Source organism: Macaca nemestrina, chromosome 17 (assembly GCF_043159975.1).
Source record: "Macaca nemestrina isolate mMacNem1 chromosome 17, mMacNem.hap1, whole genome shotgun sequence".
Classification (NCBI taxonomy): domain Eukaryota; kingdom Metazoa; phylum Chordata; class Mammalia; order Primates; family Cercopithecidae; genus Macaca; species Macaca nemestrina.
In genome coordinates this window covers 74,864,288-74,889,853 of record NC_092141.1, presented here as the reverse complement: position 1 = coordinate 74,889,853, position 25,566 = coordinate 74,864,288, and the positions used below count along the sequence as shown (strand labels likewise).

The 25,566-nt window shown below is 37.0% G+C and overlaps 1 protein-coding gene across 14 annotated transcripts in view; it reads left to right on the top strand.

Moving 5' to 3' along the window:
- LOC105469025 (centrosomal protein 112) overlaps positions 1 to 25,566 on the top strand; it is a 535,394-nt gene that overhangs the window by 320,086 nt on the left and 189,742 nt on the right. For all 14 annotated transcript variants that reach the window (XM_024788889.2, XM_071083480.1, XM_011719542.3 and 11 more), the window contains one exon: positions 1,702 to 1,932. In XM_024788889.2, the coding sequence (XP_024644657.2) occupies positions 1,702 to 1,932 (231 nt within the window). The remainder of the gene's footprint in view (positions 1 to 1,701; positions 1,933 to 25,566) is intronic.

Genomic DNA, 25,566 nt, shown 5'->3' with positions numbered 1-25,566 from the left:
TTTATTTTGAGGCAGAGTCTTGCTCTGTCACCCAGGCTGGAGTGCAGTGGCACGATTTCAGCTAACTGCAACCTCCACCTCCCAGGTTCAAGCAATTCTGTGCCTCCGCCTCCCGAGCAGCTGGGATTACAGGTGCCCGCCACCACGCCCAGCTAATTTTTGCATTTTCAGTAGAGACAGGGTTTCATCATCTTGGCCAGGCTGGTCTTGAACTCCTGACTTTGTGATCCACCTGCCTTGGCCTCCCAAAGTGCTGGGATTATAGACATGAGTCACTGTGCCTGGCCAGAAATAGGATCTTTGCAGATGTAATCAAGTTAAAATTAGGTGATGCCTGATTAAGGTGGGCCCTAAATCCAGTATGACCAGTGTCCTTATAAAACAGAGCACCACAGAGACACACACATTCAGAGAGAACAAATCTATCTGAAGACAACGGCACTGACTGGAATGATGCATTTACACACCAAGGCACAGTAAGGATTGTCAGGAAATACCAGAAGCTAGGAGACAGGCATGGAACAGCTTCTCTTTCAGAGTTTCCAGAAGGAACCAACTCTGCCAACACCTTGATTTTAAGACTTCTAGCCTCTAGAACTAGGAAAGAATAAAATTCTGTTCTTTTAAGCCATCTAGTTTGTGCTACTTTGTTATGGGAACCCTGGGAAACTAATATGTCCCATATGCTTGGGAATTAAGAAACATACTTCTAAATGGTTCATAAGTCAAATAAAAAAATCATAATAGAAGTTTAAAAAAATATTTTGAACTAAACGATAATGAAAATGCCACATATCTAAACCAAAGAGATGGAACTAAATCAATAGTCAGAGAGACATTTGTAGTCTTACATTTATAAATCAGAAAAGAAGAAATGATAAAAATAAATGAGTTAAGTATCCAAAATAAGAAGTTAGAAGAAGGAATACAAAATAAACCTTAGGAAAGTAGGAAGAAGGACATAAAAATAAAAGCAGAAATCAATCAATAAAAAGCAAAAATCAAATAGGGAACAATGGATGAATTTCAGGAACATGATGATGTTGAATATTTGAAAAAGCAGGTTTCAGAAAAATACATATAATCCATTTACATAGATATTAGAAACAAGTAAAACTAAACAATATGTTGTTTAAAGATCCAAATGTATGGTAAAATGTTCCAGGTGGTATTTGCCTCTGAGCTGGGAAGGAATGACATGGGAGTATGGAATGAAGGAAGTAGAGGAGGGAGGGAGGGAAGGAAGGAGAAAGGAAGGAAGGGAGGGAGGGAGGAGGAGGGAGGGAAGGAAAGAAAGGGAAGGAAGGAAGAAAGGAAGGAAAGGGAAGGAAGAGAGGGAAGGAAAGGGAAGGGAAGGGAGAGAGGAAAGGAAAGGGAAGGATGGAAGGAAGGAAGGAAGGGAAGGGAGAGAGGGAAGGAATGGGAAGGAAGGAAGGGAGGGAGAGAGGGAAGGAAAGGGAAGGAAGGAAGGAAGGAAAAGGAAAGGGAAGTGAAGAAGGAAGGAAGGAAGGGAAAGGAAGGAAAGGGAGAAAGGGAGAGGGAAAGAGGGAGGGAAGGAAGGAAAGAAGGAAGGATGGAATGCAATCTAAGCTTTCTATTCCATATGTTTATATTTCATTTATTGGCCTTTTGCCCATTAGTTCTTCTTTTGTGACTTCCCTATTCATATCCTCTGCCCATTTTTCCATGTTTTAAAACAAGGTTATTGCCGACATGGAGGCCCAGGTTCAGAAGTTGAGAGAAGAACTGATCAATGTGAACTCACAGCGGAAACAGCAGCTGGTAGAGCTTGGTCTTCTTCGTGAAGAGGAAAAGCAAAGGGCTACAAGGGAACACGAGATTGTTGTCAACAAACTGAAGGCTGAATCAGAAAAGATGAAAATAGAGCTGAAAAAGACTCATGCCGCTGAGACAGAGATGACACTGGAAAAGGTAAGATATTTGACTGGTTTTTTAATAGACAGTTGAAACCCATGTTGAAAATCCACTGCCACCACCCTTATATTTAATCTCCAACAGGCAGTAGACATGGCATTGCTCTTTAAATGTATAAACTCTTCAATCGAGGAATTTAAGTATCTTGCTCCTATGTCTAAGTATCAGTAAAATAATCTAGGGAATTTCCTAACTTTTCCCTTGACTTTCATGGAAGGGATTATATGGAATATCCTATTCCATAGTAATTAAATACACATTGCAATAAAGTGATATTATAATATTGTCAAATATTATTTTGATTAGAAATACTGAGGCTGTATCCCTGAATTTTCCTAGATGGAGACTAAGTTTCAGATCTTCCCTCGGTTGTCTAATAAGCTTTTCTAGATTTTACCGTTTTTTTACAACAGTGTCACATAAATGATGACTTATCTTCCCAGGTTGATATTTTGGTAGAAATAAGAAAAGTATTTTAGAATTATTTATTATTGGAATAAATGTCAATATAATGTTTAAACATTTTGATTAGACTTATATTCAAGGTACAATCTCAAATATTCTTTCTTTTGATGTTCAGAAAAAGTATAACTATTTTATTCAGGTACTAAATGTGAATTGCTATTTCCAAAATTGCCTCTGGAATTTCTTAAGACCAGTCTTTATCTTGGGAATAAAAAACTTGAAAAGGGTAACTGAAGAATCATCTAATTTTGTTTAATTTCTTTCCACCTATCCCTCTTTATCTTCAAACAGTGTTGAGCCTTTAAAGAGTATGCAATACCATACTAGCCATTACTTCATTGATTTTACATAGACTGAGATTCTAAGGTACTTGCTTTATTGTACCTTAAATCATTTGAAAGTCAGATTTCAGCAGATTTGGCCCTTGACAGCATAGCTCTGAACCCAGAAATAAATAGGAAAAAGGACTATAAATAGGCAGGAGTGAGCCTGACTTCTTGGGGGAACAGCAGGGAAGTGGTGTGTCTGGAAATGATGACTGAGGAGAAGAGGGAAAGTGATGGGGCCAGAGAAGAACCTGAGGGCATGGCTCCAGGTCAGGGAGGTCTGCGTAGGCCAGTGAGAGGGCTTTGCTTTGACTCTCTATGAGTAGGGGAGCTTGGCAGATTTTGAGCATGGGAGTGACATGATTTGACTCACACTTGAATGGGATGTCATCATCTGCTGTGCTGAGAATAGACTGAATTGACGGCAAAGGAAGAAGTAGAGAGACTGGTTAAAATGCTGTTGCAAAAATATAGAGGAAAGGTAATAGAGGGTTGGGTCTAGCCAGTAGCAGTGAAGGTAGTAAAACCTGATCAGATTTGGGATATGTTCTGTAGGTAGAGCTGACAGCATTCACTGTTGCTTCATGGGATATGCTGGGCATGGGGAGTGGCGTGGAGCAGTCACGGGCAGCACCAAGGCTATTTTCCCAAGCCAGTGGGCAGATGGAGTTCCTCTTTGCTGAAAGGAAGAAGACTACAAGACCAATAGGTTGGGCCACTCAGGACATGTTCAGGCTAAGTGGATGTTAGTGATAATTCCCTCACAGCAGGATAAAATAATAATGTCTCGATGCTAAAATATACAGGTCAGGAATTAGGGAAATTTTTTTTTTTTTTTGAGACAAAGTCTCACTGTGTCACCCAGGCTGGAGTACAGTGGCATGATCTTGGCTCACTGCAACTTCCACCACCCGGGTTCAAGCGTTCTCCTGCCTCAGCCTCCTGAGTAACTGGGATTACAGGCACCCGCCATCACGTCTGGCTGATTTTTGTATTTTTAGTAGAGATGGGGTTTCACCATGTTGGCCAAGATGGTCTCAAACTCCTGACCTTGGGCAATCCACCCACCTCGACCTCCCAAGGTGCTGGGATTACAGGCATGAGCCAGCGCACCCGGCCAGGAAATATTCTTATATGGTATAGTCTCAGACTTCGACAATAGCAGATAAAAGAGAGACTGATGGAAAGTGAGAGACTGATGGAAAGAAAGTGGTGTTGCCACTTATCTTTTCTGTTAACTCTTACACACACCTCGCCTTGGCTTCAGTTGACTCTTCTAGCAGTTCAAAGTATTTCTAAGTAAATGTTCTTAAATGGCACAGATACCTGTGCACCTTGATTTAAGAAAATTGGATATGCCAAACTCAGACATATAACACATCCAATTTAGGCCTTAATTTTCTTGCATTATATATTCACATTCCAAATGCCTCTTTTTAATAGGAGATGAACTTTGTCAAATATAGGTTTATACATGATGCTAACTAATTTACAGGGTAAAGATAATTTAAAAATTAGTATTAGAAACCTGAATTTTTATATCCCAGAAAGGCATTATCCCAGGCACTGTGGGTATATAAAAAATGAGGGAGCGGGCCACTGTCCTCAAATAGATAAAATAATAGTGACTGCAAGAAAAATACTGCAAGTACACTATGCAGATAACTAGAATGCAAGACAGTGTGACTATAGGGAAAATCATATTCTGCTGAGGAAATCAGGGAAAATTAATTGGGAAAGATGTCATTTGAATGAGACGTAAGTAACATAAGTAGGATTTTAACTAGTAGATATGTTGAGTGGCATTCTAAGTTAAAAGAGTAAGGAAAGCAAGAGCAAACAAAACCGTTTCCGTGACATAGAGGTTGATCAAGGGGAGAGCTAGCGACCAAGCTGAGATAGCTTTGGATCATCGAAAGTCTCTAAAGCTGTGATAAGCGTTTTTGCTTCATTTGGGTAAACAATGAGGAGCTGCGAAAGGTTTTGGGGAAATGAAGTGTCAAGATTCCAGTGATTATTAGGAACATCATCCTCTTGGTGTTGGCAAGGTGTGGTAGCAGCAGCAGGAGGTGACAAGGACTGGATTAATCTAGGCAGGAGGTCCTCGAGGGCACAGTAGACGTGCATGAGAAGGCAGTGAGAGTGTTGGCAGTAGCAAGGGGACAAAGGGGACGTTTGAAAATCATCATAGAGATAGCACTGATTAGGCTGGTTAAATATAAATTGATCAGGAATGTAGAAGTTTCTGGTCGGAGGAGGAGGAAGCTGAACTGAGTTAAGAACATGTGGAGTTTGAAGTGACACTCCACTTTCCCTTGCTGTTGACAGAATGCTTCTGGATATCCCAAGAGCAGGCAGGACTGGAGACAAACAGCTGTGGGAATCACCCACAGAGAAGGCCCGGCCTGTGGCCTTGCGAGTGAGTGGGACTGTTAAAGCAAGGGGGAAAGAGGAGGGGGAGGGAGGGAGAGCGAGGGCAACTGTGAAGGAAGAACTTCGGGTACAACTCCGTTTGAGAGGTCCGGGAGGAAACAGTCAAAGAAGGGTCACGAAGGTAGAAGGGACATGAGAAGAATGCATTTTTATGGAAATAGAGGAAAAGACTATTTGGAAAGGGGGATTGTCAAGAATGTGACCCAAACTCAGGAAGGATGGGGGTTGAAGGAAGGTCACTGGATGTGAAACCACGAAGTCATTGATGATCTTGGACAGTGTGCTGAAAATGATCATGTGCCCAGAAACAGGTTACAAGAGATAAGTCTGAGAGTGGAAGTGAGGGAACATTCTGTTGTTTGGGAAAATATGATGCTGAAAGGCAGATGCAATTCCAAAGAGCAGCAAGAGTGAAAGAGAATATATTTGCGGGCTGAACATGTGTTGAGCATTTTGCAGTACATACGAAGGGACTAATGGAGAGGAACAGCTTAATGATGTGAAGAATCAGAGATCATGGATGGCTTGTGAGGTGGTGCAGGTGGGAATGGCATCCCCAGCACAGACCCAGCACAGGCCCACCTCAGCCCATGGCTACAAGGCTGCAAGGGTCCATTTGTCTTTTCCCAGAATGTGCAACACTCTCCCCTGCCTCCAGGTCTTGGCAGCTGCTGTCATCCTCTGCCAGAATACTTCTCCACATGATTTTTTCAATGGCCAACCTCCTTGTCATCATTCTACACTCCTCAGAGCATCCTTCCCTGACCTTTTCATCCAAAGTCTAGCCTACCTATGCCACCTATTTTTGTCCCATTGTCTTCATAGCTCATAGCATTACCTGAAATCATCCTTTTATTTGTTCGCTTGTTTATTTCCTCCCACCAACTAGAACATAAGCTCTGTTAGCAGGACCTTGTTGAGCTTGTTTACTTCTGTACCGCCAGTGCCTAGAAAACCCAGCTTGGGGCAGGTGCCCTTCGGGTATGTATTATGTGAATGAGTGACAGGAGGCATGACCTTCACCAAGGGAGGAAGGAAGACAAAGATTGGTAAAGATATAGAGAAGCTCTCTGACAAGACTTGAAAAGACCTTGTAGCTAATAGCATCTGTTCTGTATTCTTAGTAAAGAATCAGAATAATCTGCTTAGGTGAAGAGTTTCAAGGAAAGCGAAACAGGCTTCCAGCAGAACAGTGGAATGCCTTGGAAAGGAAGAAGATGTAAGGGAATTTGTTCCTATAGAACTGGAGTTCTACAGGTAGAGGATCCCTCTGTATCCCAGATACAGCATGGGTATCCTGTATCTGGAAGAATGGAATGCTCCTGGATTGAAGTGAGAACACAGGGGATCCCAGAAGGTAGAAAGGAGGTTTAAGGACAGTACTTTTAGCTGACATGGATGGAGGTACTGAGATGAACCAGAATGGAGGGACTTGTTGACAAAAAGGGAGAGTCTGGGGAAAGGGAAGACTCTCTTTTACATAGGATGGTGTTTAGTGCGATGAGTTCAGTTTTTGCCCAGTTGGTGGACTTCACCAACCTCAGAGTCCATGTGATGAAATCTAAATGCTGTGCTCACATCAACAGTAATTTGTATTTCCAATTGATTGATATTTTTACATAAATAGTCAAAGGAGTTTAGCATTTCCAAATGCAGTGAAGACCTGGACTCTGAATTCCCTGAAAGCAGGAAATATTTGTTTCTAATGCCCCAGGAGCTTTCATGGTGCCTTACACAAAGTAAGCACTCATTAAATGTTAAGTGAGTGAATAAAAGAATGATAATTGAGGCAGACGGATCACGAGGTCAGGAGATCGAGACCATCCCGGCTAACACGGTGAAACCCCGTCTCTACTAAAAAATACAAAAAATTAGCCGGGTGCGGTGGCGGGCGCCTGTAGTTCCAGCTACTCGGGAGGCTGAGGCAGGAGAATGGCGTGAACCCGGGAAGCGGAGCTGACAGTGAGCTGAGATCACCACTGAACTGAACTCTAGCCTGGGCAACAGAGCGAGACTCCGTCTCAAAAAGAAAAAAACAACAAGAATGATAATCTACGGAGAAATTCAAGAATAGCCTCTGTGCCTGGTCATGTGAATAAACTGTTACTGATTTATCCACATTTGATTTCAACTCATTATAAATACTTTAGGTAGGGTATGATACATCCTTGTATTCAAATACTCATTTATATGTTATTTTAGTGTTTTGATTTCCTTCATATCACTTAATAAGTTGAAAACACAGCATTAATCTTTATTCAGACATAGTTTGAATTTTTCTACATAAAGTTTTAAAAATTTGAGTTTTTACTGTAAGAGTTTGAATTAAAGATAACAAGCTGCTAATTCTGTTGTGAGTCTGTTGTGTCATTCTGCCAGTTACTTGAACTCTTTTCACTATATCTTTTTAAAAGTTTGATGTTTTTATCGTGTTTAAATAAATATGAAATTTAAAATATTTGCCAGCAGTTTAAAACCCAGTCAAGAATTCAGAGGTTTAGAAGTTCATTTTCTCTCATTGAGTATAAAATTGAGGTTCAAAGAGGAGAGGACAGTAACACCAGAATAATAAATAATCTCAATGTAACATTCTATATGGGTCTGTGTTGTTTCAGTAGCGCTTACAGTGTTAAGGTTATAAAAAAATTCCTAAGTCCAGATCCTACCTGAGTTTCTGTCAGCAGCAATTTAGACCCAGATGATATCTTCAATGATTTTGAGTTAAAAGAAACATGAAATATCTCCACAAGGTCGAAATGCTTCCAATACAGAATCCAAGAGAGTAAAGGATTGACATTTGCAAAGTGAAAGCTTTTTTTGTGGCCTTTTAAAATCTTTCAAACTGAATTGAAACAAAGCCCATAAAATATGAACTTTTGAAAAATTAAAGAACATTACTAAGTGATGATAGTGGGTAATTTGCAGAAGATTGATTAAAACTTTGGTATCTAAATTGGACCATTATTTTAGAAACTTATTCAACTATTTTAAAAATAACCTTCCTTGAAATAGAGGATATTTTAGAAAATAGGGAAGGTGGAGAAAGGTGTAAAATTCCCTGTTCCTACCACCACCCAGCTATAATAGTAATAATTTAATGTATATGTAAAATAGCCATACTAACTTAGCTGCCCAAGAGCATACTAATTAAACAATTCAATCTCTTGCTTTTTAAAGTATTATACTAAGAATATTCCAATGTCATTTGAAATTCTTTGAAAATATTGTTTTCATTGTTTCATGATATCCTGTTTCATGGATATAACTCTCTCTCTCTCTCTCTCTCTATATATATGTATATATATATATGTGTGGTTTTTTTTTTGTTTTTTTTTTTGTTGTTTTTGAGACGGACTTTCGCTCTTGTTGCCCAGGCTGGAGTGCAATGGCGCAATCTTAGCTCACCACAACCTCCTCCACCTCCCAGGTTCAAGTGATTTTCCTGCCTCAGCCTCCCGAGTAGCTGAGATTAGAGGCATGTGCCACCATGCCTGGCTAATTTTGTATTTTAGTAGAGACAGGTTTTCTCCATGTTGATCAGGCTGGCCTTGAACTCCTGACCTCAAGTGATCCACCCCGCCTTGGCCTTCCAAAGTTCTGGGATGACAGGCATGAGCCACCTCATCCGGTCTTTGGTATAACATAATTTTTTTTTGAGACAGAGTCTTGCTCTATCGCCAGGCTGGAGCGCAGTGGTGCAATCTTGGCTCACTGCAACCTCTGCCTCTCGGGTTCAAGCGAGTCCCCTGCCTCAGCCTTCCTAGTAGCTGGGACTACAGGCACGTGCCACCATGCCTGGCTAATTTTTTGTATTTTAGTAGAGACAGGGTTTTATCATGTTGGCCAGGATGGTCTTGATCTCCTGACCTTGTGATCCGCCTGTCTCGACCTCCTCAAGTGCTGGGATTACAGGCGTGAGCCACTGCGCCCAGCCAGATATCATTAATTGTGTTATTTCTTTATTTTGGAACATTTAGTTTTGTGGGGGTTTGTTTGTTTGTTTGTTGAGATAGAGTCTTGCTCTGTTGTCCACGATGGAGTGCAGTGGCCTGATCCCGGCTCACTGCAACCTCTGGCTTGTGGGTTCAAATGATTCTCCTGCCTCAGCCTCCCGAGTAACTGGGACTACAGGCATGCACCACCACGTCCAGCTAATTTTTGTATCTTTAGTAGGGACAAGGTTTCACCATGTTGGCCAGGCTGGTCTCGAACTCCTGACCTCAGGTGATTCGCCCACCTTGACCTCCTAAAAGTGCTGTGATTATAGGCGTGAGCCACTGCACCCAGCCAAACATTTAGATTTTTTTTAAATTGTTTAATGTGGAGATTGTCATCATTATACATAAACTTCTGTTAACATTTTCAATTTCAATTTTTTTAGGTTGAAATCCTAGTAGAATTAACAGGTCAAATTGCATTTCAGAAAGTTTATACTAATGTATATTTACTTCAGTAGAGTATCTACTTAGTCTGTAGATTTCTTAGTAGTTTTACCTAATTTGTAGTATGTTTGTGAACAACAGTTGTTTTAATTTGTATTTTTAAGTGTGAGAGATTGAACATTTACAGTGGATTTACCTGTTACTTATTTATATTTCATTTTCTGGAAATTGCCTGTTCATGTCTTTTGCCAGTTTTTCTTCTTTTAGGGTCCTACTGTTTTTCTCATCAGCTCATCTAATAAGCTCCTTTTATATTTAGAATGATAAGACCCTTATCTTTGTGGCAAATGTCTTTGGCATTTGCCCTTTATGATTTAATTTTATGATACACAAACATTTTATTTAAATGTAGTCTGATCTGTTCCTCTTTTCCTTTGTAAATTCTCCATTATAAATAGTTGTTTTCAGCTTCATGTTTTGATATTTATAAATATACCAACACATCAAACGTTTTCTACAATGAACTCTACTCAGTAAAAAGCTGTTAGCATTTTGACATAGCATTTACCAGCTTGGGTTCCTGGTCTCTAATTTTAAGTAGTGTCTGAAGGATTATACTGGAATTCTGCCAGCCTGAAGTCATGAAAAGGCTTTGAGCAACAATTCAGCATCTTTTTCAAATTTAAGAAAAGCTCCATATGGCGTAATTATTCGAAGTTAAGGCCATAGAAACTACTTAAACCTTTAAAATTTATAATTAAAGGATTAATATTAACTTATGAAGACATTGTCATTTCGGCTTAAGATGGATTTCCAACCTCAATTTTGTTCTTTTTACTTTCATCTTTTCCATGACTTTTTCCTTTGCTGAAAAATGTGGAGTTTATATCCTTAAACTTTAAATTAAATGTTATCCTCAGGTTAGAATTATTAAATTGATTGGCCAACAATATCCTGTATATTTTTTATTATGTTCCATAAATATTGGTGAACTTAAAGTCGGCATTTTCCTCTGGATATATAAGCTATAGCCTGGTATAATAGATAATGGCACCTCTAAATATAACAATAATTTAATTTACCAAGTAAAAAAATACACAAATAACTTGGAAGACTTAGGATGTGTACATAATTTGAATGTGATGAATTGATGTTCATTTATATTAAGGTTTATATTAATGTACTTTTGAATGACCTAAATTGTAAAGCTTTCTTGAATATGACAGGGGTTATAATCTTGTTTTATACAAAAACTAAGCCTTTTTATAGGATAATTTTTTTATTTCAACTTTCATTTTAGATTTGGGGGTACATGTGCAGGTTTGTTACATGGATATAGTGTGTGATGCTGAGGTTTGGAGTACTATTGTAGGATAAGTATTTAAAGAAATAAAAAATTAAATAGCCAAAAACCTTAAAAAATAATAATTGGCATGATTAAAAAGAAAAACTAAGACTTTTGTTGTTATTTTGACAAAATACACAAATCAAGCCAAATCAAATATTTTAAACATATTTATGTATCTCCTATGTAACAAGAAGAAATTGATGTTCCTTAGACCCTTTTGTACATGAGCCCCAGCTCTCCTACTTTATGTCATTTGTATGTGAGGCACTCGTATCACAGTGAGTCCACTAAACAAATATTAGAATAATATCTGGATCATTTGTTTATTAACAAAAAAGCAGGGGTACCTATCATCATTAATGCTTGAATATTTACATGTTCAAAGGTCTATCATCCTTATCTGAGAGGGACTGCAAAGCTCAGTGTCATGTGGAGTCATGGATGTAGATAGAAATAGACTGCTCCCTTCTGAATGGCTTTCACAGTTTCCCAATGAAGTTTTCCCCCTTTCTCCCTCTGCCTTCTGCTGCACATTAAAGAGCACTTTATTTTCTGGCAATCCAGGAGAGCAAATCAATAGCTTAACTTCAAAGTCTAGTTATCTGAAGCTAGCAAACTATGTTTTACTTGGAGAAAATTAAAAGAGAGTATATTTTATGTTAAGGTTATTTGAAAATAAAACCTAGAATTATAAATGAATTGGTTTAAAGTAGGCATTTAAAAATTACAAGATTAATCCTCCTTTGTTCTTCTGTAGCCTCATTTTTAGTATTCTAATAGAAGCATTAAAAACTGGAGTTCTGTATTCCTCAGAGGTGTTTGGTTTTGTCTTTTGGGATGCCCTGTGATGAAAAAATTTCTATTTAGAATAAATGAAAATGCCTTAGGTCAATACAGCAAAAGATAGTGACTCGACTTGGGAAGTTATTGAAAGTAGAAGAGCTTATTTGTTATCGTCAAAGTTTTATATTTAAATGGAGAGAAGTGGGAGTGAGTAAAATAAGCAGATATTTGTGCCCTAAGTCTCGTGTGTGTGTGTGTGTGTGTGTGTGTGTGTGTGTGTGTGTGTGTGTACACGTACATGCACATACAGTTTAGGTCTGGGGAGATTTTTTTTTGGTTTGTTTTTTGTTGTGTGTATGTTTAAGATTAGTGCTGATAATTATGCAAACCTTTAAAACATTTATATTGATATGTAAGAATTGTACATATTTATCAGATATATGTGAGATTTTTATACATTCTTGGAATGTGTTGTGATCAAATCAGGGTAATTAGGATATCCAACACCTCAAACATTTATCATTTCTTTGTGTTAAGAAGATTTCAAATCTTTTTTTCTAGCTATTTTGAAATGTACAATAAATTATTAACTATAGTCACCCCACTGTGCTATCGAACACTAGAACTTCTTCCTTACGTTTAACTGTATTTTTGTATTCATTAACCAACCTCCCTTTATGCCTTCTCCTCTTTACCCTTCCCAGCCTCTGGTAACTATCATTCTCCTCTCACCTTCATGAGATCCACTTTTTTAGCTCCCACATATGAATGAGAACATGCAATATTTGTCTTTCTGTGCCTGGCTTATTTCACTTAACATGACATCTAATTCTATCCATGTTGCTGAAAATGACAGAATTTCATTCTTTTTATAGCTAATACTCTGTTGTGTATATATCGCACATTTTCTTTATCCACCCCTTTGCTGATGTACACTTATGTTGTTTCCATATCTTTGGTATTGTGAATAATGCTGCAATAAACATGGGAGTGCAGATCTCTCTTTGGTATACTAATTTCCTTTCTTTTGGGTATATATTCAGCAGTGGAATTGCTGGGTTATATACTAGATCTAATTTTAGTTTTTTGAGGAACCTTTATGCTGTTTTCCATAGTGACTATACTAATTTGTATTCCCACAAACAGTGTATTAGTGTTCCCCTTTCTCTACATCCACATAAGCGTTTGTTTTTTGTCTTTTTGATAATAGCAATTTTAAGTGGATGAGATATCCTTTCATTGTTGCTTTGGTTTACATTTCTCTGATGATTAGTGATATGGAGCATTTTTTTCACATGCCCTGTTGGCAATTTGTATGTCTTCTTTTGAAAAATGTCTGTTCAGATCATTTGCCAATTTTTAAATTGGATTATTTGTTTTTTGCTGTTGAGTTCCTTATATAATCTGTTGTCAGATGGATAGGTTGCCAATATGTTCTCTGATTTCTTTTTACTCTTGATCGTTTTCTTTGCTGTGCAGAAAGTCAGTACTAATGTATATTTACTTCAATATTTTTCAAGATTTTTACCTTGATATAATCCCATTTTTCTGCTTTTGCTTTGGTTGCTTGTGCTTTTGAAGTCTTACAAAAAAAAAAATCTTTGCCTAGACCAATATTTTCTTCAAGTAGTCTCATACTCTCAGGTCATACATTTAAGTCTTTAATCCATTTTGACTTGATTTTTTTACATGGTGAGAGATAGGGACCTGGTTTCATTCTTCTACATAAGGATATCCAATTTTCCCAGTACTGTTTATGAAGGGACTGTCCTTTCTCCAAAATATGTTCTTGGCACCTTTGTCAAAAATGAGTTAGCTGTAAAGGTGTGTTGGGTTCTCTATTGTGTTCCATTGGTCAATGTGTATATTTCTCTACCATTACCATGCTGTTTTGGTTATGATAGCTTTGCAGTATATTTTGAAGCCTGATAGTGCAATTCCTCCAGCTTTATAATTTTTGCACAAGATCACTATGGCTATTTGGGGTCTTTTGTGGTTCCATACAAATTTTAGAATTGTTTTTTGTATTTCTCTGAAGAATCTCATTGGTATTTTGATACAGATTGCAATCAATCTGTAGATTTTTATGGGTCATGTGGGCATTTTATCATTGGTAATTCTTCCAATCCATGAGCATGGAGTATCTTTCCGTTTTTGTGTTCTCTTTAATTTCTTTGATCAGTGTTTTAAGTTTTCAGTGTAGAAACTTTTACTACTTTTGGTTAAATGTATTCCTAGTTTTTTTATAGTGCTGTAAATAGGATTGCTTTCTTGATTTTTTTTCATGATTGTTCACTGTTGGTGTATAGAATTGCTACTGATTTTTGCATGTTGATTTTATGTGCTGCAACCTTACTGAATTTGTTTGTTGGTTCTAACATTATTTTGGTGGAGTCTTTAGGTTTTTCTTAATATGGGATCATGTTGTCTGTGAATAAGGATAATTTGACTTCTTCCTTTCTAATTTGGATGCCTCTTATTTTTTTCTCTTGCCTAATCGCTCTGACTAGGACTCCCAATACTATCTATGTTGAATAGAAATGGTAAAAGTGAGCATCCTTGTTTTATTTCAGATTTTAGAGGAAAGACTTATTTTTTCCCTTTTCACTATGATGTTAGATCTGGGTTTGTCCTATATGGCCTTTACTGTTTTAAGAAGTGTTTCTACTATACACAGTTTTTTGAGAGGTTTTTTTTTTTTAATCATAAAGGGATGTTGAATTTTATTGAATGATTTTTCAGCATCTATTGAAGTGACCATATGGTTTTTGTTCTTGGTTTCATTAATGTGGTGTATTATTGATGTATTTATGTTGAATCATCCTTGCATCCCCAGGATAAATCCCACTTGGTCATGATGAATGATCTTTTTAATGTGTTGCTGAATTCAGTTTGCTAGTATGCTCCTGAGGATTTTTACATCTATGTTCCTGAGGGATATTAACTTCTAGTTTTCTTTGTGTGTGTGTATGTGTGTGTCCTTCTCGGGTTTTAGTATCAGGTTAATGCTGGCCTTGTAGAATAAATTTGGAAGTATTCTCTCCTCTTCCTTTTTTTGTTGACTTTGAGTAGAATTGATATTAGTTCTTTTTCAAATGTTTGGTGGAATTCAGCAGTGAAGCTCTCTAAGGTCCTTGGTTTTTCTTTGATGAAAGATTTTATTACTGCTTCAATCTCATTATGCATTACTGGTCTGTTCTGTTTTTCTATTTCTTCATAGTTGAATTTTGGTATGTTGCATGTTCTCAGAAGTTTATCCATTTCTTCTGTTAATAGGCATTACATTTTGTTGGTGTGTAGATGTTTATAATAGACTACTGATACTTTGTATTTGTGTGGTGTCAATTTTAGTGTCTCCCTTTTTATCTCTGGTTTTATTTATTTGGGTCTCTTCTCTTTTTTCTTATTTAGTCTAGTGAAAGGTTTGTCAGTTTTGCTTATCTTTTTTAAAAACAACTTTTTGTTGACTTTTCTTTTTTTGGTTTCAATTTCAGTTATTTTTGTTCTAATCTATAATTTCATTTCTTCTACAAATCTGGGGTTTGGTTTGTTCTACCTTTTATATTTCCTAGAAGTGTAGTGTTAGATTGTTTATTTGATGTCTTTCTGCTTTTCTGATGTAGACATTTATTATAAACTTTCCTCTTTGAATTGATTTTCCTGCATCTCATAGGTTTTAATGTGTTGTATTTTTATTTTCATTTGTCTCAATAAATTTTAACATTTCTCTTTGAATTTCTTCATTGATCCATTTCTTATCAAGGGGTCTGCTGTTTGATATCCATGAATTTATACAGTTTCCAACATTCTATCTGTTATTAATTGCTAGTTTTATTCTATTGTGATCAGAAAAGATACTTGATATGATTTTGATTTTTAAAAATTTGTTAAGACTTGTTTTGTGACCTAATATTTGGTCTGTCCTGGAGACTATTCCATGTTGAGGAAATGTTCTGTAAATGTCTGCACAGACAATTCTGTAAATGTCTGTTAGGTCCATTTGGTCTAGAGGACAGTTTATCTCGAATATTTCTTTGCTGATTTTCTGTCTGGATCATGTGTCCATTCTGAAAGTGGAATGTTGAAGTCTACTACTATTATTGTATTGCAGTCAGTCTCTCCCTTTTGGTCTGTTAATTTTTGTTTTTTATGTATGGGTGCTATAGTGTTGGGTGCAGGTATATTTACAATTATTATATTATCTTTCTGTATTGATTTCTTTGTTATATAGCATTCTTTGTCTCTCTTTTTACAGTTCTTTATTTAAAGTCAATGTAATCTAAGTGTAACTATTCCTGCTCTTTTATGGTTTCCATTTGCATGAGATATCCTTTTCTATCTCTTTACTTTCAGTCTGTGTGTGTCTTTACAGGTGAAGTGAGTTTCTTGAAGACAGCGTATCGTTGAATCTTGTTTTCTTTTAAATCCATTTAACCACTCTTTGTCTTTTAATTGGAGAATTTAACCCATTTGCATTCAAAGTTTTTGGTAGGAAAGAGTTTACTGCTGCCATTTTCTTACTTGTGTTCTGATTGTTTTGTAAATCCTTTCTTCCTTCTTTACTGTCTTCCTTTGTGGTTAAGTGATTTTCTTTGGTAGTATGTTTTGATTCTATGCTATTTGTAGTGTATCTATTGATTCTGTGCTATTTTTAGTGTATTTATTTTGCTTTGTGGCCACCATGAGGCTTACAAAAAACATCTTTTAGTTATAAGAGGTTATTTTAAACTGATAGTGACTTAACTTTGAACACAACCAAAAGAAAAATAACAAAAAAAACCCACTACACTTTAACACCATCCTCTTCACCACATTTTGACTCTTTGATGCTTCAATTTACATCTTCTTATATTGCCTGTCTCTTAGCCAATTATTGTAGTTATTATTTTAAAATAGTTTTGTGTTTTAGTCTGCACGCTCAAGACGTAAGTGGTTTAATTGCTTCTGTTCCAGTATTAGACTATTCTGAATGTGTCTGTTTTCTTGTTTTTCCAAGTCAGTTTAATGTCTTTAGATGTTTTCTTGTTACATGTTAGTATTCATTTCTTTCTTGCAGATTGAAAAACTCCCTTTAGCATTTTGTGTAAGACAGGTCTGGTGTTGATGAATAACCCCAGCTTTGATTTGTCTGGGAAAATCTTTATCTCTCCTTCATTTCTGAAGAATAGCTAAGTTGGGTATGTATTCTTAGTTGCCAGTCTCTCCTTTTCCCCACCCAACCCCCAAATTTGGAATATAGTATCCTACTCTCTTCTGGCCTTCAGGGTTTTTGTCGAGAAATCCATTGAAAGCCATATTGGGGCTCCAGTGAATATGATATGTGTCTTTTCTCTTGCTGCTTTGAGTATTCTTTTTTTGTCTTTCATTTTTACTAATTTGATTATTATGTGCCTTGGGGATTTCCCCTTTCGGTTAAATTTGATGGATTACTTCTTCCTGTGCCTGGATGGTATAATTTTTCTTGGGATTCAGGAAATTTTCAGTCATTATTTTTTTTAAAAAATGCTTTGTGGACCTTTTTCTGTCTTGGGAATTTCTGTTATGTGGAGATTCATTTACTTGATGATGTCTCGTAAGTCTTTTTTTAAATTTTATTTTAGGTTTGGGGGTACATGTGAAGGTTTGTTGCATCGGTAACATCATTTAGCCACTACTTACAAGTGAGAACATGTGGTCTTTGGTTTTCTGTTCCTGTTAGTTTTCTAAGGATAATATACTCCAGCTCCATCCATGTTCCCGTAAAAGACATGATCTCATTTTTTTATGGCTGCATAGTATTCCATGGTGTATATGTACCTCATTGTCTTTATCCAGTTTGTCATTGATGAACATTTAGGTGATCCATGTCTTTGCTATTGTGAATAGTGCTGCACTGAACATTCATGTACATGTGTCTTTATGGTAGAATGATTTATATTCCTCTGAGTATACACCTGGTAATGGGTTTTCTGGGTTGAATGGTAGTTCTGTTTTCAGCTCTTTGAGGAATGACCATACTGCTTTCCACAATGGTTGAACTAACTTACACTCCCACTGATAGTGTATAAGTGTTCCATTTTCTCCACACCCTTGCCAGCATCTGTCATTTTTTGACTTTTTACTAATAGCCATTCTGATTGGTGTGAGGTGGTATCTCATTGTTGTTTTAATTTACATTTTTCTAATGATCAGTGATATTGAGCTTTTTTTCCTATACTTGTTGGCCACATGTATGTCTTCTTTTGAGAAGTGTCTGTCTATGTCCTTTCCCACTTTTTAATGGGATTGTTTGTTTTTCTCTTGTAAATTTATGTTCCTTATAGATGCTGGATATTAGACCTTTGTCAGATGCGTAGTTTGCAAATATTTTTTCCCATTCTGTAGGTTGTGTGTTTACTCTGTTGATAGTTTCTTTTGCTGTGCAGAAGCTCTTAAGTTTCATTAGAGCCCACTTGTCAACTTTTGTTTTTGTTGTGATTGCTTTTGGTGTCTTTGTCATGAAATCTTTGCCTGTTCCTATGTCCAGGATGGTATTGCTTAGATTGTCTTCCAGCATTTTTATAGTTTTAGGTTTTACATTTAAGTCTTTAATTATTCTTGAGTTGATTTTTGTTTATAGTGTAAGGAAGGGATTCAGCTTCAGTCTTATGCATACAGCTAGCCAGTTATCCCAACACCATTCATTGAATAGGGAGTCTTTTCCCTGTTGCTTATTTTTGTCATCTTTGTCAAAGATCAAGTGGTCGTAAATGTGTAGCCTTATTTCTGGGCTTTCTATACTGTTTCATTGGTCTATGTGTCTGTTTTTGTACCAGTACCAGGCTGTTTTGGTTAATATAGCTCTGTAGTATACTTTGAAGTTGAGTAAGGTGATTCTTCCAGCTTTGTTCTCTTTACTTAGGATTGCTTGGGCTATTCAGGCTCTATTTGGCTTCATATGAATTTTGAAATAGTTTTTTCTAATTGTGTGAAAAATGTCATTGGCAGTTTGGTAGGTATAGCATTGAATCTGTAAATTGCTTTGGCCATTTTAATGATTGATTCTTCCAGTCCATGAGCATGGGATGTTTTTCCATTTGTTTGTGTCTTCTCTGATTTCTTTGAGCAGTGTTTTGTAATTCTCATTGTAGAGACTTTTCACCTCCATGGTTAGCTGTATTCCTAGGTATATTATGTATTTTATTCTTTTTGTGGCAATTGTGAATGGATTGCTTTCTGTTTTGCTCTTGGCTTGACTGTTGTTGGTGTATAGGAATACTAGTGATTTTTGTACATTGATTTTGCATCCTAAAACTTTGCTGAAGTTTTTTATCAGCTGAAGGAGCTTTGGGGCTGAAACTATAGGGTTTTCTAGATATAGAATCACGTCTGCAAACAGAAAGTTTGACTTTCTCTTTTCTTATTTGGATGTCCTTTATTTCTGTCTCTTGCCTGATTGCTCTGGCTAGGACTTCCAATACTATGGTGAATAGGAGTGGTGAAAGGGAATTCTTGTCTTTTTTTTGGTTTTCAAGGGAAATGCTTCCAGCTTTTACCCATTCAGCATAATGGTGGTAGGTTTGTTAGAGATGGCTCTTATTATTTTGAGGTATGTTCCTTTAATGCCTGGTTTATTTAGAGTTTTTAACATGAAGGGGTGTTGAATTTTACTGAAAGCCTTTTTTTTTTTGCATCTACTGAGATAATCATGTGGTTTTCGTCTTTAGTTCTGTTTATGTGATGAATCACATTCATTGATTTGTATATGTTGAACTAACCTTGCATTCTGGGGATGAAGTCTACTTGATCATGGTGGATTAGCTTTTTGATGTGCTGCTGGATTCAGTTTGCCAGTATTTTGTTGAGTATTTTTGCAACAATGTTCATCAAGTGTATTGGCCTGAAGTTTTCTTTTCTTTTTTTTTTTTTTTTGGTCTGTTCCAGGTTTTGGTATCAGGATGGTGCTGGCCTCATAGAATGAGTTGGGGAGGAGTCCCTCCTCCTTAATTTTTTTGGAATAGTTTCAGTAGGAATGGTAGCAGCTCTTCTTTGTTTATCTGGTAGAATTTGGCTGTCAATCCATCAGGTCCTGGAGTTTTTTTGTTTGTTAGGCTATTTATTACTGATTCGATTTTGGAGTTTGTTATCAGTCTGTTCATGAAATAAATTTCTTCCTGGTTCAGTCTTGGCAGGATGTATGTGTCCAGGAATTGATTCATCTCTTCTAGGTGTTCTAGTTTGTATGCATAGGGGTGTTCATAGGAGTTTCTGATGGTTATTTTTATTTCTGTGGGCTCAGTGGTAACATTCCCTTAGTCATTTCTAATTGTGTTTATTTGGATCTTCTCTCTTTCTTCTTTATTAGTCTAGCTAGTGGCCTATCTTATTAGTTAGTTTGTTTGTTTTTCAAAAAACAAACTCCTGGATTCATTGATCTTTTGAATGGCTTTTTGTGTCTCAGTTTCCTTCATTTCAGCTCTCGTTTTGGTTATTTCTTCTCTTCTGCTAGCTTTGAGGTTGATTTGTTCTTGCCTCTCTAAGTCTTTCAGTTGTAATGTTAGGTTGTTGATTTGAGATCTTTCCAACTTTTTGATGTGGACATTTAGTGCTCTAATTTCCCCCTTAACACTGCCTTAGCTATGTCCCAGAGATTCTGGTATGTTGTATCTTTGCTTTCATTAGTTTCAAACAACTTCTTGATTTCTGCCTTAATTTCATTATTTACTCAAAAGTCATTCAGGAGCATGTTGTTTAATTTCCATGTAATTACATGATTTTGAGTGATAGTCTCAGTCTTGCCTTCTATTTTTATTACACTGTGGTACAACACTGTGTTTGGTATGATTTCCTTTCTTTTGCCTTTGCCGAGGATTGTTTTTTGTCCAATTATGTCATCAATTTTAGAGTATGTTCTATGTGGCAAGGAGATGAATGTATATTCTGTTGTTTTCCCTATAAGTCTTGTAAGCTTTCTTCACTCATTTTCTTTATCCTTTTGCCTTCTATGAGTCATTTCATATGTTCTGTCTTTAGGCTCGCTAATTCTTTCCTATGTTTTGTCAAGTCTGCTGTTGAAACTTTCAATAGAGTTTTTCAGTTCTATTATTGTATTATCTTTTCTTATATTTCTAATTGGTTTTTTATTTATTTCAATTTCCTTGTCAAATTTCTCACTTTGTTCCTGGATTGTTTTCCAAATTTCTTTTAGTTTTCTATCCATATTTGCTTGTGATTTTCTGAAATTCTTTAAAAATATTATTCTAAATTATCTTATATTTCATAGTAGGTCAACTCTTCTGAGTCTATTGTTAGTTTCTTTTGGTGGTGTCATTTCCCCTGAGTTTTCACAATCCTTGCAACATTATGTTGATGGGTGCACATTTGAGGAGACATCCACCTCTTCCAGTTTATGCACGTGTTCTTTGTTGGTATCAGACCTTTACTACTTAGCATCAGAAGTTAAATGCTGGCCTGTTGTTACTTCCCATTCTGGGGAAGACTTATAGTGAGCATTGGAACTAACACTGCACTGGAACTAACTCATTGCCCTGCCATTTTTTTCTGGTGTGGGGAAGATTTATGGTGAACTCAAGAACTTAAATGCTTCTCTGAAACAAAATCACTGCCTGCCATTGTTTTCTGGTCTGGGGAAGACTTATCGTGAGCATTGGAAGTTAAACATTGCCTTTGAACTACCTTGCTGACCTGCCATTGTTTTCCAGTGTAAGGAAGACTTGAGCAGGCACCAGAACTTAATCCCAACCTTTTAGTTGTTTCTGGGTCAGGGTAAGGCTCCATAGAGCACTTAGGGTTTGTGGAAAAATCTAGCCAGGAATTTGAGTCTTCCCACAGATTCTGCCCCCTGCAGCAATACAGCACCAACCAGTCTCTTTAATATGGCTTCCCCACTGATTGAAGTACAGAGTAGCTGCCAAGATCCATATACTAGTTCATGTAATCAGTGCCGGCTGTTTGTCCCCAATTCACCCCAGTTGGTTTAGTATTCCTGGCATTTCCATTAGTTCCTGTGGGACAATACCAGAATGGTCTTCATGTGAAGATTCCCAGATTGTTGAGGAGATCTAATGTCTACAACCTCTTACCCTGGAAACTGAATCTAGAGAAATTTTGTGTGAGGGATATTATGATGGCTTGTTGGAGAGGGCAGCACAGTCCAACATGAATATTTCTCTTACCAGTCATGGCTTCTTTCGATTCTGTGGGCCCAGGGAGTTTCTCTGCTTCTCCTCCAAGTTCTGGTGAACTCAGGATGGTATTCTTATCTTTGGATAGTTTTTAGTTATATTTTTGTGACAGGAGTGATGCCAGAGAATCTATTCTACCATCTTGCTAATGCCACTCCCAGTCTTTGCTTGTATAAATCTTTTGATCCTTTCAACTTCATGGCTAAATTTGTAATAGCCTAATTGGACAGTGCATCTGTTTTTTATAACACTAAAGTTAATAAAATGAAAAAATATATTTCACTAGGATCTTTATCAGTGAAGAAATGATTACAAATAAGAACAGAAATAATTACTTATGGTACTACTTTGATATGTTACCATTAATAGGGTGTGTATCATCTTGATTTGACCAAAACATTCTCACTTTTATCTGTTGTCCCAGTACCCTGTGTGACTTAGCATTTCCTGCTATCCCTTTCACTGTTAAATATGTCCCAGCTTTCATGCTAAGTTATATGTATAAGAGTACTTTTTATGTAAAAGATGCACCTTTTCTTTTTATTTATGTTTTTTGTACTTTAATTATAGAATATCATTGTGGTCATTATGTATATTTTAAATTCATGCTCTTTTGACAGTAGGTCGTAGATAGCTAGACTGTAATTATTTTAATATTCCAAGCAGCCTTTCTGATGTTTTTTCCACATCACATCAACATTTCAAATAACATTTTATGCACTTAGAACCAAACTTATTTTGTCTTTATTGAGAGACTCAGGGATGTTGGGATAAAGGGACAGAGCCTCTTATTTCAGACTTCCGGCTCCTATGTTTAGACTTTCTTTGAGGGAAGGACAATAGAATGAGCTGATGGGCATAAAGCTGCATAGATATATTATGGGTCTAGTACAGTGGAAGAGTTCTGGGTTGAGAGTCAGGTCTGGTTCTAACCCTTATTCATAATGGAAAAAAAAAATTCTCTGTGGGCCTGGTTTGCCTGATCCAGCTTTGTGCAGATTAAGTAAATTAAAAATTGAAACTGTATGAGTAATTTAACTAAATTGAATACATTATGGGACATGGTAAAAATAAATAAATAGAAAGTACATGACCATTAAAAGTGTAGTTGTCTTAAATAAATCTCTTCATTCTCATTAGTAATAAAGAAAATGCTAATGAAGACATACTATTTTTTAATATATTGAAAAAGTAAATTAGTTTAAATAATACCAAGCATCATTTTAAATTAATAATACCAAAATGCCTAGGGTGCAGTGAATAAACACTCTAAAATGCTATTGGTGGGAATATAAATTGGTACAACCTTCCTGAAAGCCTTTGGTTATCTATATTGTGAACCCTAAAAATATCCCTATCTTTTGACCTCGTAATCTATTCCTTAGTTAGCATAACATCAATGTCAAACTGAAAAAAAAGACTCTCTAAAATCATATTAATCTCACTTTTGAATATTGTGAAAAACTAAGTATTAGGCAGGAGAATCTAGTAGCACATTTAAAATACCATACATCATAATCATATGGATTTTATTCCAGAAATGCAAAGATGGTTTGATATTAGGAGTACTATTATTGATAGTATAAATCACTATACTGATAAATCAAAAAAAAATTATTTGTGATCCTTTATATACTAGTTAGAGTAAGCCTAAGTTACTGTAAGAGGGAACCCCAAAATGCAGTGGAGAAATTAAATAGGAAAGTTTATTTCTGTTATACATAACAATCCAGATTTATTAGGATTGCCCAGGGCTAGGATCAAATGGTTCTTTCATGAGGTCATTTAGGAACCTAGACTGACTAGTAAGATTCCTCTATCATCCTCAGCATGCTGTCTCCATCTCTGCTTTAAAGGCTGCTGTTCCGATGGACACCATTTCTTAACCAGCAGAAAGAGAGGAAAAAGGTTAGGAAGACAAATATTTCCTTGTAGGGAATGGCCATGGAAGTTGCACATATCATTCTGACATTTTACTGGAGAAAACAGTCCCAGGGCCACACCTGGGGCAGCAGGGACCTGTTTGCATGCACTGTGCTAAAAGTTGCAGGGAGACTATTTTGAAAAGAAATGAAGAGCAGATACTGGGGAACAGTTAACAGACGAATGTCACACACTCATTGCTTTCAGCATTTTGTGCCTAATTTTTGTACAATGGCCCTAGGCACTTAGGATATAGCAGTGAGCAAAATGGCATATATTCCTTTCCCCTCCGAGTTCATTCTAGTAGGAGAGATACATTGTTAGCCATGAACATGCCGCATAAGTAACTTACATAGAATTTTTTAAAGTATCAAAGTGCTATTGAAAAGGAAATGATAGAGAAGATTCAGGGAGACTAAGGAGTACCAAATGTGACCAAAGCTGGCTTCATCAAAGAGGTAACATTCAAACAAAGATGAAGGAGTCGAGTGAGGCATGTTGATATTTGGAGGAAGAAATTGCTGATAGAGGGAAGAGCTAGTGCAGACACCCTAATGCAAGAGCATGGCTGGCATGGCTAGGGGACTTAAGGAAGCCAGTGTGACAAGAACATAGTGGACAAGGGGGAGTGAGTTGGAAATGACATTAGAGGCATCCCAAGGCCTGGTCATGTAGGGCCTTTGAGGCTGTTCCAATGACTTTGACTTTAACTCTGAGTAATGAGAGAGTAAGAGGATATTATGCCATGAAGGGATATGATCTGACTTAGGCTTTAAAAAATCATTCTAGCTTCATGAGAACAAAGGTGGGAAACCAATGAGAAGGCAACTTTGGTAATCCAGATGAGAGGAAATGTTGGTGGCTTAGACCAGAGGAGTAGCTGGGGAGGTGATCATATTCTGGATATATTTTAAAAATATACTTTAAGAGTAAGTATGGTTTTCTGATGGATTTGATAGGGGGCATGAGAGCAAGAAAGTAAGCCATAGATAAGCTTAGTGTATTAGTCAGAGTTCTCTAGAGGGACAGAACTAATAGGATAGATGTATATATGAAGGGGAGTTTATTAAGGAGTATTGACTCACAAGGTGAAGTCCCACAATGGGCCTTTGGCAAGCTGAGGAGCAGGGAAGCCAGTCCAAGTCCCTAAGCCTCAAAAGTAAGGAAGCCAACAGTGCAGCCTTCAGTCTGTGGCTGAAAGCCTGAGAGCCACTGGCAAGCCACTGTTGTAAGTCCAAGACTCCAAAAGCTAAAGAACTTGGAGTCTGATGTTCAAGGGCAGGAAGCATCCAGCATGGCAGAAAGATGAAGGCCAGAAGACTCAGCAGGTCTGCTCTTTCCACCTTCTTCTGCCTGCCTTATTCTAGCCATGCAGGCAGCTGATTAGATGGTGCCCACCAAGATTGAGGGTTGGTCTGCCTCTCCCAGTCCACTGACTCAAATGTCAATCTCCTTTGGCAACACCCTCACAGAGACACCCAGGAACAACACTTTGCATCCTTCATTCCAGTCAAGTTGACACTCAGTATTAATCATCACACTTACAAACTGGAAAACTGGAAAGAAATATGCTAGTTCATTTCGCTGTGAGATGGGATATGTGAATTTTAAATTATATTTTTCTGTATTTCTAAATGTTCTCTACTGTGCATGTTATAAGCTGAACGGTGATGCACAGAAGTCAGGCTTTCGTCATACTATTGCCTTGTCCGTAAGTCCTAGGGCATCTTTAGCCTGCTTCCTATTTTCTGCCCCTGGGAGACCAGAATCACAAAGAGGGATGTGCTGGCCCTTTAGCCCTGGCATGT